Source organism: Kogia breviceps, chromosome 11, assembly GCF_026419965.1.
Source record: "Kogia breviceps isolate mKogBre1 chromosome 11, mKogBre1 haplotype 1, whole genome shotgun sequence".
NCBI classification, from domain to species: Eukaryota; Metazoa; Chordata; class Mammalia; order Artiodactyla; family Physeteridae; genus Kogia; species Kogia breviceps.
Window position 1 is genome coordinate 63,181,349 of NC_081320.1, and position 20,400 is coordinate 63,201,748.

The following is a 20,400-nucleotide window of genomic DNA, read 5'->3' on the forward strand; positions in this document are numbered from 1 at the left end:
ACAATACTAGTTATGTTTTTATAGACGATGTCTGGGTGATCTTTAGTGGAAATATCTTCAGGTTATCTAATTTATAGCATTTCAGGAAACGGAAGTCGAGACTTTCAATCTTCAAAAAACATTTAATTATATTAATTAGTTTGAACCACTTAATACAGGCACAGACGTTGAAATTTTTAGAAAATGTGCCTGCTACTAGAGTTGAACCAAAAAGAACTATCTAGTTGACTTGTTATTAAAAAGAGTCAATTATCCAAGATTCTACTCTTTGCACATCTTATTAACTATTAACTATTATTAACTAATATTTACCTTAATATTTCAACTCCCTTGAAATTTTAGACTGATTGGGTAGTTTAAAGCAATTTTATTATTTGCTTTTACCAATCTGTTTTCATCATTCTTCTGTCTTGTGATAAAAAGGAACAAAGGGAACTTGTCTATGTTAACTAAGATTGAGTACATTAAGAGACTATGAACTGACCTTGATTCTTTTCAGATGAGTGTTCTAAAAGTTGACACTGTTCTAGAACCATTACACTCAATCTTAAATTAGATCCAATAGTTTCACAGAGACTATGCTTTTAATATGATCTGATAGTTTTGAGACCCAGGCTCAAATTCACCCATTCCTTCCAATCTTCCTCTTATATATTTATGTACTTTGGGATCTTTCACGTTTCATTCCTATATAACATCTATAGTTATTACGGCAACTGTGTCTCACATCTGTTTCCTGGTGATTCCAAGGCTTCTATTTTTGCCTTCCCATGTATATAAACTCCTCTAGAGTGAGAAAAGCACACAGGATTCTCTCTCATGATTCCTCACCATGGAGCTGGTGCACATGGTGGCCAGAGGCCAACAAACAAAGTGGAAAAAAAGAACTGTTTGCCTGAACAATAACTTTATGTGAAATGGGAATTTCACTAATACCAATAAATAATAGGAGACTAAAGCAATGAAAGTTTGTGAAACTATCCAAGTCCACAGTACTGATCAGATTCTACTGAGAGACTGCCTTGCAGAAGGAAGGATTAAAGTGGAAAGAAAACCAACTCCCTATTAACCAATTGCAAAGTAAGAGAAAGTGGTAGGGAGGAAAGGCAGAGGAAGAAATAGTATTCCCACTGTAGAGATTCCCAAAGAGTCACTTGTAATTCTACCCTCAAGCCTTGAACTCTCAGACTTCAATAGTCATTCAAGAAATGTTTTTCTGAATATGTGTCATGTACCAGCCACTGTTCTAGGCATTTGGTATACAACAGTAGACAAATCAGACAAAAATTCCTGCCTTCACAGAGCTTGCATTCTAGTTATGGGTAAAAGATAAATAAATATATGAATACATAAATAGATAATATAAAGTATAACATGTCAGAAGTACTATGAAGAAAGGGGTTAAGGGACTAAGTTGGGAAAATTGTCATTTTAAATAGGGTGGTTAGGGAAAGCCTCACTGAGAAAGTGACATTTGAGCAAGCAGCTGGATGAAAGAGCGAGCAAGAGGATATCTGAGAGAGGAATGCTCCAGGAAGAGAGAATTGCAAATGCAGAAATATTAGGCAAGAAGGAACCTGGCATGTACAAAGAATAGCAAGAGATTACTGTAAAGAGAATGAGATAAGCAATGGTGTGAGCTGTCAAAATTGAGGTTAGAGGATATACGGGAAGGGAGAGTGGGAAGATCCTATAGGGTCCTGCAGGCCGTTATATATTGGGTTGGCCAAAAAGTGACTTCGATTTTTAAGTAAAAATAAAAGACACACTTTTTATTTTCACCAAGAACTTTATTGAACAATGTAGTCATCCTTTTGTTCCACTACCTTCTGCCATTTTTCAGGCAACTTCATAATTCCATCTTCCCAAAACCTTTTATCTTTTTGAGCAAAGAACTGTTCCAGGTGCCTTTTACAGTCTTCCAGGGAATTGAACTTTTTCCATTAAGAGAATTTTGTAAAGGCCGAAATAAATGGAAATCCCAAGGTGCAATGTATGGTGAATACAGCAGATGAATCAACTTCCCAGCCAATCTGTAGCAGTTTTTGCCTGGTCATCAAATAAACGTGCAGTCTTGCATTATCCTGATGGAAGATTATGCATTTTCTGTTGACTAATTCCTGATGCTTTTCATCAAGTGCTGCTTTCAGTTGGTCTACTGGGAGCAGTAGTAGTTGGAATTAATTGTTTGGTTTTCCGGAAGGAGCTCATAATAGAGGACTCCCTTCCAATCCCACCATACACACAACATTGCCTTCTTTGAATGAAGACTGGCCTTCATGTGGTTGGTGGTGGTTCATTTCACTTGCCCCATGATCTCTTCTGTTCCACATTTTTGTACAGTATCCACTTTTCATTGCCAGTCACAATTTGTTTTAAAAACGGAATGTTTTTGTTATGTTTAAGTAGAGAATCGCATGCAGAAATATGGTCAAGAGGGTTTTTTTCACTTAACTTATGTGGAACCCAGACAGCAAAGTGATTTACATAACCAAGCTGGTGCAAATTATTTTCAAGACTTGATTTGGATATTTTGAGTATGTCGGCTATCTCCCTCATGGTATAATATTGATTGTTCTCAGTTAATGTCTCGATTTGATCGCTATCAACTTCAATTGGTTTACCCGAACGTGAAGCATCATCCAACAAGAAATCTCTAGCACAAAACTTCGCAAACCACTTTTGACACGCTCGATCAGTCACAGCACCTTCTCCATACACTGCACAAATCTTTTTTTGCACTTCGGTCCCATTTTTACCTTTCTTGAAATAATAATGAATAATATGCCGAAAATGTTGTTTTTCTTCCATCTTCAATATCCAAATGGCCACACAAAAATTCACCAATTTTGGTAAGTCTTTTTTTCAGTGCACGCTGGTATGACAGCTGTCACATACAATCTAACAAAATTGTTCCGAATGAAGTTAAAGACAACTAAGTGTTACTAGAGCCACCTTACAGAAAAAACTGAATGAACCTTTTGGTCAACACAATACAAGAGGGTTTTTTTCCTGACTGAGATGAGGAGCCATTGGAAGGAATTTTGAGGCAGGTGTGAGACAAATATTTCAAGCAGAAGAAAATGGCAAAAGCTGAAGGTGGCTGAGGTTAAGACTTTTCTTAGATGGGAGAAGTTAAGGCATGTTTGTATACTGATGGGCAGGATCCAATAAAGAAGAAAAGTAGGTGAAGGAAATGTATGAAAGAAAGGGGGGAATTGCTGTAGTGGCTACCTTCACTATAAGACAAGGAAAGAGATGTGGCATGGGTTGGAGGGACTGTTTTTAGTCAGGACCCTGGACAGCTCACCCATGGTAACAGGAGGGAAGACAAGGTATATAAAGCCCAGGTACACGTGGGAGGATGGCTGGGAGCCAAGTGAGAGCATGAGGAAGTTCTCTTCTACTGGTTTCCTTTTCTCTGAAGTAAGAAGCAAGGTCAGCTAAGAAGGATAATAGGGAGGAGGTATTGGGAGTTGGAATAGAGAAAGAGAAGGGGCCTCACAGGGCTGTAGGAGTCAAATGGAGTAGTGGTGACAAGAAGGTTCATATCCTAGCTCTGCCACATATTAGCCATGTGACCCTGGGTAAGTTTTCTAACCTCCTTAAACCTCAGTTTCCTCTTATACAAAATGGGGATAACAATACTGCCAACATCACTGCTTTGTGGTGTGGGTGAAAAGAGATCATAGAGAAGCAATCGGAAGCACTGCTAAATGTCAAGCACTCGGTATATTTTGGCTGTTATCTGCTATTATACATTAGGCACTCAGTGCCTTATCAATGAATGGATAGGTTGTGATATTTTATGTCCACTCTCTTTTCAGGAGGTTTGTTCTCACCAAGCTTCAAGTCATCCCAAAAGGAGCATTTTCGGGATTTGGGGACCTGGAGAAAATGTATGTACCTGAGCAGTGTGTGAATGCTTCATATGGGCTATGGGCAGCAACCTCAGACCACATCTAGTGTGATTCTCTGTGCTTAGGAACCAGAATAACACACTAAGTGAAGGCTTTGCACCTTGTCCCATTGTATTTCCTTACCACAGTTCCTAAACAGTAGTGTGAAATCTTTCAGCATGTGGCCACTGAAATAAGCATAAGGTCAATCCAAGCAATTCTCACGTTTTTGGTTTAAGGTGTTGCTCCCAAAGTACCTGTGAGTGAAAGTTTTATAAATCAAAGTCTATTTTCTCTGCTGACATCCATTCTTTTTGAGATACTCTCTATTAATTAACTATTAATAGTTAATTATTATTAACTCTGATTAATTTTTAATTGCCAGTAGGGCCTAACATTTGTGCTTTAGAGATTTTCTGGACTTCTTGTTCCTAAGCCATGCTGACAAGTGGTAAGTGATATATAAACATTCAAAAGTATTGGGAAAGTTTAGAACACGGAGGGTGATTTCCTTTGAAAAGAGAAGATTTTTGTTAATGTAAACACTTGCTTTTTACTGGGCTAGTGTAATGTACGGGTTTCCCCACATAGGCTTTTCTCAGAGTAGGGTAGAGTAAGAAAAAACAGCAAATTATTTCATGCTTAAGGTAACCCACCCTGACTTTGAAGGTTCTTGATCCCATCCCCTAGGCTTTTAGGGATGGGAAAAGTGTTTTTCACCACAGCCAGAATCTAGAACTTAATGACAGTAAGTACACCAACAGATAGATGGATTACACAGAAGAGAATGGTTTTTTTCATTATAAGAATAAATCAATGCCCACCCCCCTAGTTATATAAGCTTCCCTTCTTTAAGCCATTCAATTTTTGTCTTGGTTCTTTCACCACACTTTTAAAAAGAACACTTGCCCAGGTCTGAGGAAGCAAGAAAGAAATCCATTAATGAAAGAAACACAAAGCAGAGAGAGTGGCAATGTGTTTGAGCAATTATGTCAACTGCTTAGAGGAGGTTGGTCAGAATCCTGGGTCTGAGTGTTAATTTTAATATAAACTTACTGTGTAACCTTGATTAAATCACCTTATCTCTCAGTACCTTGGCTTCCTCATCTGTGTATCAAGGGAGGAGATTTTAAAGGGGGAGGTAGCTTATGTGATCTCTAATTTCTACGTGCAAGCATCTCCCAGTTGGATAAGAGTCCAGTTTAAGACCTGAGTCTTCAATGTTTACAATTCTTGAAGACATTCAACATGCACAGAAACTGGGAGATGGGGCGCTCATCTGAGCAGAGCTCACCAAGGAAAACGGGGAAGGAACAGAGTAGGAGAGCTTTTGACTCAAGGTGTATTCCTGGATGGATCAGCTATTGCCCTGCCTGGAATTAACAGAGACTAGGTGACTACTGGATAGTTCTCACCCTCTGCACCTCCCCCCCACACCCGCCAAAAGTTCTGTAATTACATAGAAATAATTCTAAAGACAGGAATCCCAGGTACCACAAATAATTCACCTTAATAAATTCAATCCAGCAAATGTGACTGACCTCTCATTGGGTACTCAGGCTACCAGGAGACCTTCCTTTGGTGATAGATAGTTGATCTGAGCTGACAGCAATAATCCCAGAGACAGAACAGCTGGTTCAGAAACTCAGCTTCCTCAGACGCAGGTTGTCCATTTCTACCTCATGCCTTTATTAGTCAGCCTGCACTGCCACAGATGCCAGAAAAATTAATCTTATGTTTTCAATACTTTTTATGTCCTGAGGCTTCCAAAATGTTCCGGAGCAGAGAACCCAGTACCGAACTGAACTCTGAACAGACTATTTGTACCCTTCAGTCCTTATGCTCTCCTTCATCCACTGTCTCACCTCCTATTCTTGGTCACTGATAAGTTCTCAACTCCTTTCCACAGTTATGTTCTGCATTTATGTTCTTCCTCCAATTTTTAACCAGTTTTCTGCACTTAATAAATATTGGCTTCCTCTTCAATATCTCCCTCTTCACAAATCACAAAATCCCTTTCACTCATTCTGCACATGTGGCCCAGTTTCACACATACTTATTAAAAAGAAGGGGAGAGGGCTTCCCTGGTGGCGCAGTGGTTGAGAGTCCGCCTGCCGATGCAGGGGACGCGGGTTCGTGCCCCGGTCCGGGAGGATCCCACATGCCACGGAGCGGCTGGGCCCGTGAGCCATGGCCGCTGAGCCTGCGCGTCCGGAGCCTGTGCTCCGCAACGGGAGAGGCCAGAACACTGAGAGGCCTGCATACCACATGCTCTCCCCTCGCCCTCATCCATTCTCTACAAAGCAACCAGAGTGACATTTTCTAAATTCATACCTAATCATGTCACCTTCAACACCTAGTACACACACACACACACGCACTCTCTCGCGCGCGCTCTCTCTCTCTCCATACCTTGCTGCTGCTCTTAACATAAAAAAGAAACTAGACTGCTCACATTTTCTCCTTTGCTCTACTGGCCCTTCTTCAGTTCATAAAAGGTACCATGTTACGTGGCCCACCATGGGCCTTGCTTGCTCCTTCCGACTAGAACTTCCTTTCCACTCTGCCCTCTTAATTTAGTCAGTTCCTCCTCATTCTTCAGACCCTGACACCAGTATCACTTGCCCAGGAACGCTCCCCCTGACCTCTCCAACTAGGACAAAACCTCCTGCTAATATAATACACTCTCATATCACCACTAGACTCTAGGTAGTGACTATCATTTTAACACTCTTACACTTATTTATGTATTAATTGAATTAATCTCTAACTCCCCTATTGGACTGTAAGTTCCATTAGCACAAGGACATGATAGCTTTTACTCATTATCGGATCCATGGTGTCTCACACAGAGTCAGGTACCTACAATAAATATCTGATAAATGCACAAATAAAAATGAACAAATATAAGTAGTTGGAGAGAGAAGATACCCAGATATAACAAGAAAATACTAACCCGTAGGAATGATAATGATAACTGATGGAGGAGTTAACAGACATACAAACACTGGCTGAGACTCTACTCTGATCTAGGCACTTACATGGCTATAGTTTAAAATCAAACCCAGGACAAAAATGTACAGGACAATACGTGCAAAATAAGTGATACAAACATTGTATTTGTTCGGACCCTTTCTGTTGTGTGAGGGCAAAAGAAAGTAAATCTCAAACAGGCTGAAGAAAAGAAGGGAGTTTAATGGCTCATTTAACTTGATGGTCAGAGAGAAGGAATGGCTTTAGAAACAGCTCTATTCAGGTTCAAGGTCCTTAGGACTCGGCCTCTCCCCCTCTCTCTGGTCTCCCTTCACTATGTTCATTCCAGCTCTGAGCCGGGTAAGAAAGCAATAGCAGTCCTGCCTTCAAACATCATCTCAGGTTCTATTCAGGGGGAATGTGCTGCCCTTTTTCTTGCTCAATCCCATAAAAGTCTTAAGATTTAAGTCTGACTTGCTTAGATCACACAACCATCCCTGGACCAACCACTGCAGCTAAGAGAATGTAATGTTCAAATTGGCTGTGGCCTGGGTAACAGGCTCCATACCTAGAGGTGAGAACACCTACCAACCACATGGATTTGGAATGGGGGAGGGAGATCCACAAACAAAAACTGAGGCCACTGCTGAAAAAAAAAAAAAGTGGAGACTAGATGCTGGTAGTTGGGAGCAAACAATGAACGTCTAAAAAGAAAATTAGTCCTCTTCTCATCCAGAAGAGAGAGGGCTTTGTGACCTGGGTAGTTGGGGATTTGCTACATTAGATTCTTCCCCCTTCTTCCTGTTAGAATAATTGAAAGAATGCAGTAACTCTGCCCCAATCCATGCTAATCCATCTTTCATTAATCCAGCTTAGCCCACCCGCCTCTGCTTCTATAAGAAGTCAAGAGGGAACAGAGTCTTTTGGTAGAAGTGGAGCAGGAGCTTCTCCAATAGAAATGAAATGATCACTCTCACACCTTAGCTTTCCTCAGCATCGCTCTCTCAAACCTCCTGACTCTTCACTGCTTTGGGACTGACTGGGGGAAAAGGAAATCATTAAACTCTCTGCAGTGTGGAGTGGCTTTCCAAAGTGCACTGTAAACTGTTTACCTTATCTTTAATTATTTTGGAGTCATATATCAGCTTGGTATAAAGTGTGAAGACTACACTAAATAGGGTGGAGGGGAGGAGGTGACAATGTGGTGATTTATGGTAACCGGAAAAATTATGTATGGAAATGAGTGCAATTTAAAAACACATCTACGTGCTATTGTAACACTGGAGGGAGAAGAAAAGCCAGTGTATAATAAAATATCTTTGAAAATAGGAGCATGATGAATATGTAAATGAGACCAATCAACATCAGCTGAGATAGGGTATATGCAGATGAGACGGCAATGAGCCAAAATGTGAAATAGCTCCCAAACCATAAATATGAGCCATATAAAATTCATCTGAAATATTCATGATAACATAAGGACAAAAAGTATAATCAAGTGATTTATTCACATATAAAAATGAGAATACTAGTCTGACACTCCAGCCTCCACCCCCAGATCACTGGGGGAAGAAAAGTTAACAGAGGGACTTTTACAGGAAGAGATTTATTGAATGAAAACGGTTGCAAGCACACTAAAAAAGCTGAATATCCTCCAATTCTCAGTTCTTCGGGCTCACTCAGCACAGATAAAGGGAAAGGAAATAAGTCAGGTAACTAAAATACTAATGGCACCGGTGCTAGAAAATTTCGGTTCCAATCTGCTTTGCCTCCCTAACATTTCCTTAGGTCTGTTCCTACTCTGACCATCTGTGATTCTGAGAGTTAATGAGCAAAGAAGACTTGAGTCCCACTTACTGAAATAAAGCAAGAAGGAAAGGCTGATGATTCTACAGGCTTCTGATAAAAAACTGAAGGCCAGTGTTGGAGTGGCTGGACCTCTGAATGGGAAGAGGGGATCTGAATCCCAGGGCAAAAAAAAAAAAAGTGATAATGAGTTTCAGGTTGTACTTCAGAATCATCTGGGGAACTTCTAAAAAATTATTTAAAAAAATAATGCATAAGCTTGACTGTCATTTCCAGGGATTTTTCATTCTATCTCTCTAGGGTAGGGCCAAGGATTGATCATTTTTTAAAACTCCCTTGATGATTCTAATATACATTCACAGGTGAAAGCTACTGAGTGGATGATATTTAAGTCTGAATCCAATTTGTAGAAAGAGTATTCACCACAACATGTATAGAGCACCTACCTGGTGTGGTTGAAGGAGAATAAACAGAGGGCAGGTGGTAGGAGAGGAGGTCATAGAAGAAGCTGGGGTAAGGTCATGGAGAACCTATAGGCCATGGGGAAAAGTTTGAGTGTCATAGTGAGTGTGATGGAAATTACATGGGTTATTTTGAGCAACTAACTATCTGACTTGGATTTGTTAAAGTTCACTTGCACACACAGATTTTGATTTACTAATATTTTGCTAAGAATTTTTGTGTCTATATTTGTAGAGGTGTTAGCCTGTATATTTCTTTTCTTATAATTGCTCTGTTTTGTTTTGTTATACTGGTGCTATAAAATGAGTTGGGAAATGTCCCCTCATCCTCTGTATCTTGAAAGAGTTGCTTACAATAAGGAAAGAATACTTTTTTTCCACAAACGGTGCTGAATCAACTCGGTATTCATATGGGAAAAAAAAAATAAACCTCAACCGTTACCTCATGTCATATACAAAATCTACCTCTAAACAGATCATAATCTTAAATGTAAAAGCTAAAACTTTAAAACATCTAGAAGAAAATATAGGAGAAATCTTCACAGTCTTGGGATAGGCAAAGATTTCTTAAATAGGACACAAAAAGCATAAGATCAGATTTTATTTTGATGAAGTAAAAATAAAATCTCTGCTCTTCAAAAGAACAGCTATCAGGAAAATGAAAAACCAAGCCACAGGCAGGGAGAAAAATATTTCCAAAACATGCTTCTGAAAAAGGACTTGTATTAAGAATATATAAAGAACTCTTTAAAGTGAAAAATAAGTAGATAAACAATCCAATTGAAAATAGACAAAAGATCTGAATGGATACTTCCCAAAGATACACAAATGGACAATAAGCACATGAAAAGATATTCAACATCAGTGGCCATTACAGAAATGAATTTTAAAACCTTAAAGAAATACCATTACATACCCACACCCACTAGAATAGCTAGAATTAAAGACTGACAGTATAGGCATTGGTGAAACTGCGGAGTGACTGGAACTCTCATATGTATCTGGTGAGACTGCAAAATAGTACAACCCCTTCGGGAAACAGTTTGACAGTTCCTTATTAAGTATTTACCCAAGAGAAATGAAAACATATGTCCACACAAAGACTTGTTCAAGAATGTTCATAACAGATTTTATTCATAATAGCTCCAAACTAAAAACAATCCAAGTACTCATCACCAGGTCACTGGGTAAACAAATTATGTTCTATTCATACAACAGAGTATGAATAAGTAATAAAGGGGAATAAACTACTAACACAACAACATGGATAAGTCTCAAGCATTTATACTAAGGCAAAGAAGCGAAACACAACAGAATGTACCATACACCAAATAATTCTATTTATATGAAACTTGAAGAAAGACTATCTAATCTGTTGTGACAGGAAGCACATCAGTACTTGTTGGGGCCAAGGGTGATGGTGGGGATTGTCTGGGAAGGGGTGCAAAGGAAATTTTACGGCTGATGGAGATGTTCTATATCTTGATTGTGATGGTTCTTACAAAATACATGAATTTGTAAAAACTCCTCGAAGAGACAAATTGAGTGAATAGTATTATTTGTTAAATTACACTTCAATAAATAAAGCTGTTTGTCTAAAATCAACGATTTTCAGCACCTATATGGGCCCAGGTGTTTTAAATACATTTCAGTTAATCTGCACTTTATAGACAGGGATACTGACATTCAGAAAAGGTAAGCAATCAACTAGCATCAGAGAGTTCTTCTGCAGGGAAGCTAGGATCTGAACCCAAGGTAATCTGGTTCTTTCAGCTACACAAGGCTTCCTTTTCGTTGGCGTCTACCATTTTCCAGAATCATTCTGCTAAAGTAAAAAGCAACAAAGGGGAGGATTAAGGCTGTGAAAGCTTCCTTTGATGTCATTTAAAATTAGAAGAGAGGATTTCTGTGCCTAAGCACTTAGAATTGCCATAAACCAGAACATAGAGTCATAGAGGAGACAGTCATAGAGGAGAGGAAACCTCTTCTTGGAATATTTTTTTCACCTTCAAGTTTCAGTGTGCCAACTCATTTCTGGGTAAAGATCCTGCTGAGACTGGCTTTAGTTCAAGGCTTTGCAAACCGGGCTGCCTGTTAAGTTGCAAATTAACTTAGTCAGCAGTTGGGAAGTGTAAAAGTTGGGCCAATTAAGTTGTCATTGTTGACCCGGGTCAAACATGAGTTAGTGTCTAGAAGGTGAAAGTCCTTATCTTATTTCCTGTTCTCCATAAATATTCTGAAAATAAGTATTTTTGTTGTATTTACTGCTTCAACCAAGAACACAAGAAGCCATTTTCTTGTCACTTTTTGGGTTGATGTGGTTTTAGTATTTCCATTAAGTCTCCTTATTTTCAACTGTTTCTAGGTGGGTCCTCAAAATAAACTCTACAATATCTAATAGCTGCCCAGACCAGAAAAGAGAATAATTTATTAGCTTTGCATTTATATGCTTAGTTTTGTTTTTTCACTTGTTTGTTTTCACTTTGATTTCTTTCTATGTGTGCATGGTGGGGAGGAGTCTGATAAAGGAAACAGAGTTCCTGAGATCTAGTAATTTTATGGATGCCTTCAACCTTATATTCATTATAACTGTCCACATCTCAGTCCCTTCTGTTTTATCCATGAAGGTAGTGTAGGGTTTCCTTTGCTGGAAGAGATTCCAAAAAAGGGAATACTGAAAGAATACAGATGAGAGCCCCACTGACTGAATCAGCTCAGGCTGCTGTAATAAAATACTGGATTGGGTGGCTTTAACAACAGACATTTAAATCTCACAGTTCTAAGAGCCCAAGATTAGAAGTCCAAGTGGGAGAACCCACTCCCTGCCTTTTCTCTGTATCTCCACGTGGTTAAGAGAGAGCTCTGGTCTCTTTATCTCCTTATGTGGACACCAATCCCATCATGAGAGCTCCACCTCCATGACCTTATCCAATTATTTCCCAAAGTCCCCATCTCCAAATTCCACCACACTGGGAATTAGTGCCTAAACATATGAATTTGGGGTGGGGCGGGGAGAGACACCAACACTCAGTCCATAGCCCCCACTGTGAACTAGCAAGCTTGTAGTATGTATGTATAGGATGTATGTTGTAGATGTTCCCTTGCTTGGGAAAGCACAGATATGCCCTCATTAACATCTTCCATCTCTAGGATCCTCCAGCCTCTTGGCTACTTGATGCTCTAAGGCATTCATGGTCCTGGTGACCTCTGCTCGGTGCCTTTCATTCAGCAGCTAAAGCTTACAGGTGGCAAGACTTCACAGAGTTTACTCAAGCCAGGCTTTTTTGGCTTGCCATCAAATATAATCTCCTTCCATTTCTTAATCAACAGCCAAGCAACTTCATCTTCTCTTTCTTTTAAGACTTCTGCTTGCCCTTCTGACCTTTCTTGACAAGGCAAGCTGTGGGAAAGACCTTCAAATGTGTTATGTTTGTCAGGGCTCACAGATATACCAGAAAATGAACAGGACTTTTTGTTCTCTCTGCCAGTAACTCATTGTTTGTGTCTACTCAGAGAAGATACAATTAAGGTAGCATAACACTCAAGTGAAAAATAGCCTCGTGGCTCTGCCCTACAGACTCTTGCTGGATTTTTTTTCTAATAGGGTAGTATTAAAATAAAAAGATGCAATCTAAACACAAGCTCCAATCGATGCACAAACTATTTATTTTTATTTCCTCATTTAGCCCATGCCCATCACAACCACATCCATCTGGGCCGTTTATGACTTAATAAGATGCCTTAAGCAGTAAAAGACTCAAATAGGATACACAGCCACCTGCCTGCCCACCAGCCGTAGCAAACAAACTACCTGAATCTTATACTTCAGAAACCTCTTCTGTGGAGCTCAGATGCACTCTGGCTAGCCTACACAGAAACTGAATGATCAGAGATGGGGTCTTACAGTTCAAACCATTCCAGAGGTTAAACAGGCAGACAGAAAAAGCAGAAGAGTGAGGGACAAATGCCAGAGGAGCCTAAATGAATAAAGTGGAAGTTAACCACCCCAGTGGGTCTGAGATTCTGAGAGAGTCTGGGCACAGAGATAGCAATTGTTGATGCCAAGTGTTTCACAAACATGTAATTTGTGCTTGGATGTGAGCATGCTTTGAAAAGTTAAAAGTGCATACAAATGCAAGGTATGAATTATAAAGAGAGCACATGTGCTCTGCTTCCCATTCATGGTGTCTCAGCTCAACTACATACTGATTACAGATTTTGCCTTTCTCTCTTCTCATATTCCTCTCCAAAGCACCTAGCATGGGACTGGGCACACTGGAAAGATAATGGCAGGCAAAGTTTGTGAATCTGTCATCTCTGCCCTTGGGGTCCTTTCCCAACTTTTCACAACCTCTTCCCCAAATCAGGCTCTCAATATTTTTTTTATCTTGTTCTTCATTCTTCTTTCCCAGTAACGATAACAACATCTGAATAATGTAATGGCATTGAAATTCTAAGGATTTCTGAATTAGATACTCCAAGACAATTTGCCTTTTTTAAAAGCCATGAAGTGGGTAATGCCACTTCCAAAGGATTGAATTGCTAATGGCGGGATTTTAGTCAATGTGGCAAATGTGCTTAAGGAGATTCGCTTTAATACCTGAAGAATCATATCTAGACTGACTTACTTGTTTGCACTGCAAAGTCCATGTGTACATGAACAGAAATTTGAGGGAAAGGTGAGCTTCCTGTAGTCACAGACATTAGTGCCTTCAGGATTCCATCTACTGAGAATGGGCCCCTTCACGGTCTGACACCAGGTGGAGAACTCAGGCTGGTGTCTGTTTTGTTTTGTTTTTCCTTTACTGAATGTTACAAATTTGGGGTTCCAGTCTTCATGTATTTGTTTAAAATGTGCCCCCTTACACTTTCCATTATATTTCCTTCCCTGCTTCTCTTCATATGCACGTATAGCTTCTCAGTCCAATCAGATAAAACACTTAAGATGTGACTTTCCATTTAGTAAAGCAGACAGTTGCTTTGGGGGGAAAAGGGATGGTGGTTTACTGCAGCACCAAGTTCCATAACAACAACGACAAAAAAAGATACTGCATCGAGGGTAAGTTCTTCACTGACTTCAAGGAAATGAGGCCAAATCAGAAATCACTGGCTGGAGCTTTTTAAAGAGAAGAGATTTATAGGCTTCAGTCAAGTACTCAAGACAAGTGCAGCCTGATGGATGACACCAGCTAATCCATCAAGTGATTTATCAGGGTTCACAGAGTAAATGATTGTGACTTCCATCACTCCCTGAACACCTGTGAGGATGAGGCCTGTAGAGCTAATATGCTTCCTCAAGCCGTGGACACCTCCTCTGACTAGTGTATGTGCTGTTGTGTTTGGTCTATTCTATTTGTGAGCAACCTTGAGAGAGACCAGGCAAACTCAGAGAAGCATAATCCATCCATCAGCCAAGAATACCACAAATTCTTCTTGAGTCACAAAACACATTAATTAGATGAGGAATGATCTGATGAAGCTTATGTGCTGGTCACTGCTAGATGTTCTGGGCAATAAAGATGAAGATACAAAGTCCCTGCTCTCCAGTTCTCAAGGAGAACAGCAACAATCAGTTATCATTTGTTGAGTGATTATTTTGCCAGAAACTGAGATAAGCCATTTTACATGCACTATCTTATTTAATTATCATAACTTCATCATCCCAATTTTACAGCAAGAAGACTGAGTCTAAGGGGTTATGTGACTTGCCCAATGTCACACATCTAATAAAGGGTAGGGCTGGGATGGTGAAACCTGAAAACCAGGCTTTCTGACTCCCATGTTCACAAAGTAACCTATTATTCTGTAATATCTATGAATGCAACAAAAGTAGTCCAGATAATAAATGATATAGGACAGTGATAATCTTGTTCTCCAATGGAGTAAACTAGGAGTCACACAGTCCTCGTCCATTTTATTCGTAGTAGTGGTGTGAATAGCTTTGCATCGGTTTCCTATCTTACAACTTCAAAACTGCCTCATACACCTATTAGCTCATTTAATCTCACACACCAACCCTTCACTGGCAGCTGGGGCAAGAATTTGAGCCCATCTCACAGGTGAGGAAATGAAATTCAGAGAAGTTTGGTGACTGGTCTGAGATCAACACCTACGAACTGATAGAGGTGGGATTTCTCAGATGCCACATGCCATGCTTTTTCTCCATAGAATGCTTTGCTTTTTGCAATGCTGTCTCTCATTTATTAAAGAGAAATTACATCTGGAGAGTCTTACAGTCATATCAGTGTAGGATAGTAACAGAGTGTCCAAGTCAGAAGAAAAAAGTAACCCTTATATTTCTGCCAAGTACATAAACTTTATATACACGTGCTCAGCATTTCTCATACTTTCCACTCAGTCTTGAGCACTTGGCAGTGGGGGGGGGGGGGAAGACACCCTAGGAATGGATGGATGTCTGGTCCAAGAAGTGAAAATCCAAGTGGAAAACTGGCCTTTTTCATGCCAAAGAGGAAATGCTCTAATAGGGTGGGTCCATTATTAAAAACTGGTCCATGCTATTTCATCAAAACACCATTTTTTAAAGGAAATTTCCTAAGTCAGCTATATTTATTGGCCTTTCTTCTTCCTGTTTTTGCCTACTCCCCTTTGTCTCTCCTCGGAATTAACATTCTAGTAACATGTAGATTCAACCAGAACTTCCTAGCCAAGATACAGAATTTCATCTCTGTAAGAAAGGATTTTTCTTTTAGTTAAATGCAGTGAGCATTTTATGACTTTCTGCTAAGTGTCTCCTACAGCATGGCATCTCAAATCTTAATGTGTATACAAATCACCTGGGGATCTAACTCATATGGAGAGTCTGACTAAGGAGGTCTGGGTGGGACTCGAGATTCTGCAGTGCTACCCAGCTCCCAGGTGATACCAACACTGCTAGTCCACAGTCCAGAAGGAGTAACAAGATCTATAAAAATACTAGTCCTGTGTAAGGAGGTGTATGGTGGAGAATTCAAGAGAAATAGACCACAATCCCTGCTCTAGTGCAGTTGTCGATAAAATACACAAGAATCAATTAAAGAAAAGCACAGAACAAATGCATAAACATATAGCAGTGCTCCACTGCTATAACCAAATGATAGGTAATAGGAAAAAGTTTTCTTATTTTCTTTGTCACTGTCAGATCACATTTAATAGTAAAAACTGTCCTCATTTTTTAAGTATAATTAGTCACTCATGAAAGTATTGTCTCCGTTTCTGAATGTCCCTCTACCGGTACTCTGGAAACACTGCTGGACACTGAAAATTGCAATTCATTTACAACTATTTCAGGAGCAAACCCATTGTACAGCTCATCTGGGCAAATTGAGCCTCAGCACTCCTTCTTGTGGCAGAAGGATATGTATATCTCAGGCAAAAAGTAGGAGACTGAATACAGGCATTTATGTCCTTGCAGTCTGAAGTGGACACAGGTCAAAGGGAAAGCGTAGGTCAAGGTAGCACACGTTTCATTCAAGATCAAGTACAGCTAGAGTCGTGAGTGACATGGGCTGGGGGAAGAGAGATGGAGGAAGGCAGTGAGAATGCTGGAAAGAAACAAAGAGACCTTCTTTGTTCCTTACCCTTCCAGCCAAGGCCAAGAAACATTCCTGGCACAATCAACGAAGCTCACAGGACACCTGGGGCAGAATGAAAGTTATGCTGGTCTGCATGAGTTCCAAGGGAAGAATGTCACAGAGCTAATCACTGGACTGAGGTTGCCATTTAATGCCCTTCCGCCACAAGCCATTCATCAAGCTTATAGCAGCAACAAGAGTTCATTACCATGTTCCTGTTTTGCAGATTCTTGAACACGGTTATGCCTCCAATTTTAAGTGTGGTGTATAAAAGGAATGAGGGAAGGTGGGAGGGTGAGAGGGTTTCTGAAGGGAATGGTAATAAACAGAATAGGTGATCCTCACCAACTGGAAATGTGAATCTCCCCCACCTGCTTATGACTTTGTGCAATCAGAAAGAACACTTCACAAACTCTCAGGTTCATTCTTATTAGAAGTTCCTAAGCTTCTCTTACCAATCTATCTAGCCATTCATCTTTTAGTCAGTCTTCCATATTAGAAGCTGAAAGAGAATATAGGATTTGGTTCTAGCTCCTAAGAAGTTTGTGATGTAGTTATAGAAATAAAAGGAATTCATGTGAAACAGAGGTCACAAACCAGAAGCAACCTCTAAATGTTGCTGTCCAGATCTTGGGTGCTGAAAGCAGTTTGAAGAGATGGGGGTTAGATCAGTGTGGTGCAGAGAAGCCAAAAGAGGTTTTGTGGAGATTTCCATAATCAAAGGAGAGAGGGCAGGGCTTCCCTCGTGGCACAGTGCTTAAGAATCCACCTGCCAATGCAGGGGACACAGATTCAAGCCCTGGTCCAGTAAGATCCCACATGCCACGGAGCAACTAAGCCCGTGTGTCACAACTACTAAGCCCGTGTACCACAACTACTGAAGCCCGCGCGCCTAGAGCCTGTGCTCCACAACAAGAGAAACCACCACAATGAGAAGCCTGCTCACCGCAACGAAGAGTAGCCCCTGCTCGCCCGCATGCAGCAACAAAGACCCAATGCAGGCAAAAATAAAATTTAAAAAAAAAAGAAAAGAAAAGAAATAAGAAGAATGGCAAAGCTTATTTTTTAAAAAAAGGAGAGAAGCCATGTGTTCTGAGTGACAGATATTCACGAAACAAATTCAAAGTCATAATGGAGATCTGAGGTCTCCCTAAAGAGGTCTGCAGGCTCCCACAGTCCTTGTCTTTTGATCACATTATGCACAAAGGGCTCCCACTGAGCTCAGAAAGTTCAAACAGGAGTAGAAGAAAAGAAGATTCATGCACTGGGATAACTGTATCTGAATTCACCAGGATACTGACTCTTTTAGTGTCCCACCCATGACTCTGTAGTCAAGATGCTAGGAGTGTAATATCCAGATAGTGTAATGGTCGGGGTACAATAGACAGACTCAAATTATATCTAAAACTGTTTAGTCTCATTGATTTGGAGGAAGTGTTGTTAAGAAGGCCAGCTCTCCATAGACAGATGTCCCTTAGGCTGTCCCTAAAATTCCTGAGTGCTCCCTAAACTTGGGCAGCAAAGATGTCAGAAAGGGAAATATTCTGCTCCTGCCCAAACGCAAGAGTTTTCCTGATCTCCTCTGCAGAAAGCCAAGTGAATGCTCACTATTCCCAAGCCTAGTTGTCTCCATGGCAGAAATATGAGAAGGTCTTGGTGTGCTTTTAAAAATGCTCTAAGAGGGCTTCCGAGGGCTTCCCTGGTGGCACAGTGGTTGAGAGTCCGCCTGCCGATGCAGGGGACACGGGTTTGTGCCCCGGTCTGGGAAGATCCCACATGCCGCAGAGCGGCTGGGCCCGTGAGCCATGGCCGCTGAGCCTGTGCGTCCAGAGCCTGTGCTCCGCAACGGGAGAGGCCACAACAGTGAGAGGCCCGCATACCGCAAAACAAAACAAAAAAATGCTCTAAGAGCTGCTATATTCTGCTTTTTTTCCATAAACTGTTGTAAGTGTCAAGATAAAAAACAGGCTGTCTGATCAGTGAGTTCATGGGTGACATAATACGATAGCCGGTCCCTGCCTCTTAGCAATCCTCTGTTTGAACGATGCAAATGGTAGTATATGACCGAGCTAAATACGCCACTTCCTCAGTCCCTTCGCATTAACTCTGTCTTTTTCGTCCAGACCTGCTCCCGTTCTCGCTCCTGCCCCAGGAGTCTAGGGAGGACCAACCCTAGAAATACATTTGGCTCTTTAGAACTTAAGATGCCACATTTAAAGCTATTTAAAAAAAAAAAGAAAGAAATTGGTGTTCCAACATTCACTAATGTATGATTAAAAGCAAAAACGCACCTTTGAAGACTTCAAAAGATACAGCAACAAACATATGTGTGGGTTCTGTAGCCATCCTATATAGAGGAGAAAATGCGGATGGCAATGAATTTTTCTGCTCTTTATCAAGAGCAGTGATAAATTTTGACCACCAACTTTTGTCAGATTGCCACAGTCCCCTTGTGAGACTTATACCACACACTACTCTGACAATCGTATTTTCAGGTTCAGTGTTTCTCTGTTCTTGTTCTAGCATCCCTTCTCTGGCATTCAGAATGTCTTCACTCCCCATCAACATCTAATCTCTCCTGATTCTCACTCCAAATAATTCTTAAATACATAAGGAGATGATCACTTTTAAAGCCATGACTTAAATGCCCCAGACCCATGTCACTGGGTAAAATTGGGGAAGGTAGAGTTTCAAAAGCACCAGTTCTAGATTCTACAGTATAACATATGATATGGAAGAATGTGCTCTTGCCTTGTCCATGTCTCTGGAAACATTTCCAAGATGAATTGCTATGTACGTGGTGGGAGGGTGGTGAAGGTACTTTAAGCCACTATCATTGCACAATTTCTCCCTCTTCACTGTTTAAAAGGAAGTGTTCCATGATGAGGGAGGAAGGAAGCTCCCTCCTAGGCTGAGAGAGTCTATTTCCTTCCCTTCAGACAAGGATGTCAGGGGGTAGTCTCAAGGAAAAAATACATTTCTTGGTCTAGAACTCCTCAGACCAGACTCCGTTTCAATTCTAGAATATTCCATGGCATTGTTTCCCAGCAACCCCGATCTTGGGTCTTCTTTAGAATAATCTAGTAATATTTAAAATATAAAATCCCCTAGGGCCATAAATCAAAGATAATATGAGGACTGAAATAATTCTTCACGCGGCTTGGAAATCTTATAAGAGATATGCACATTTCTGGAAAGGAGACGTGGTCTCAGTTCTGCCCATCCTAACTGCAAATTCCATTTTCTAGTATAACTCAGGATTTCTGCATGGCCGGAGGAGCTCCCTGACATGCCACCCTCAGAAGCTGGACTAAGCAGAAAGGCATGCCGTCTCTTTTCAGAAACAGCAGAGGCGTGCTCACTGTGGCATGTAAACATTTTTATACTGAGTGAATTCCATTTCTATCCATACCCATCACAAATGAGCACCACCAAAATGTTCAAATACGTACTCACAATGTGCCTCGAGAATGCACTGTATGAAAAGAAAAAAAAAAAAAAAAAAAAAAACAGGGCTAAGCACGAGGCACAGATCCATTTCATTTAATTAGAGTTTCAGATGAGCCTAAAAAAGGTCTGTATCTCCTTAAGCGTTCTGTTTCTGTACGAGTATAGCTGTCTGGCATTGTCAGGTGGTTTGAATTGAAAATGATTCCGAATTCAAAGCCTTTAAACCCTGAATGTTTGACT

General features: G+C 40.5%; 1 protein-coding gene across 2 annotated transcripts in view; it reads left to right on the plus strand.

The window, feature by feature from the left end:
- FSHR (follicle stimulating hormone receptor) overlaps positions 1–20,400 on the plus strand; it is a 179,794-nt gene that overhangs the window by 72,326 nt on the left and 87,068 nt on the right. For both annotated transcript variants that reach the window (XM_067006939.1, XM_059079132.2), the window contains exon 2: positions 3,828–3,899. In XM_067006939.1, the coding sequence (XP_066863040.1) occupies positions 3,828–3,899 (72 nt within the window). The remainder of the gene's footprint in view (positions 1–3,827; positions 3,900–20,400) is intronic.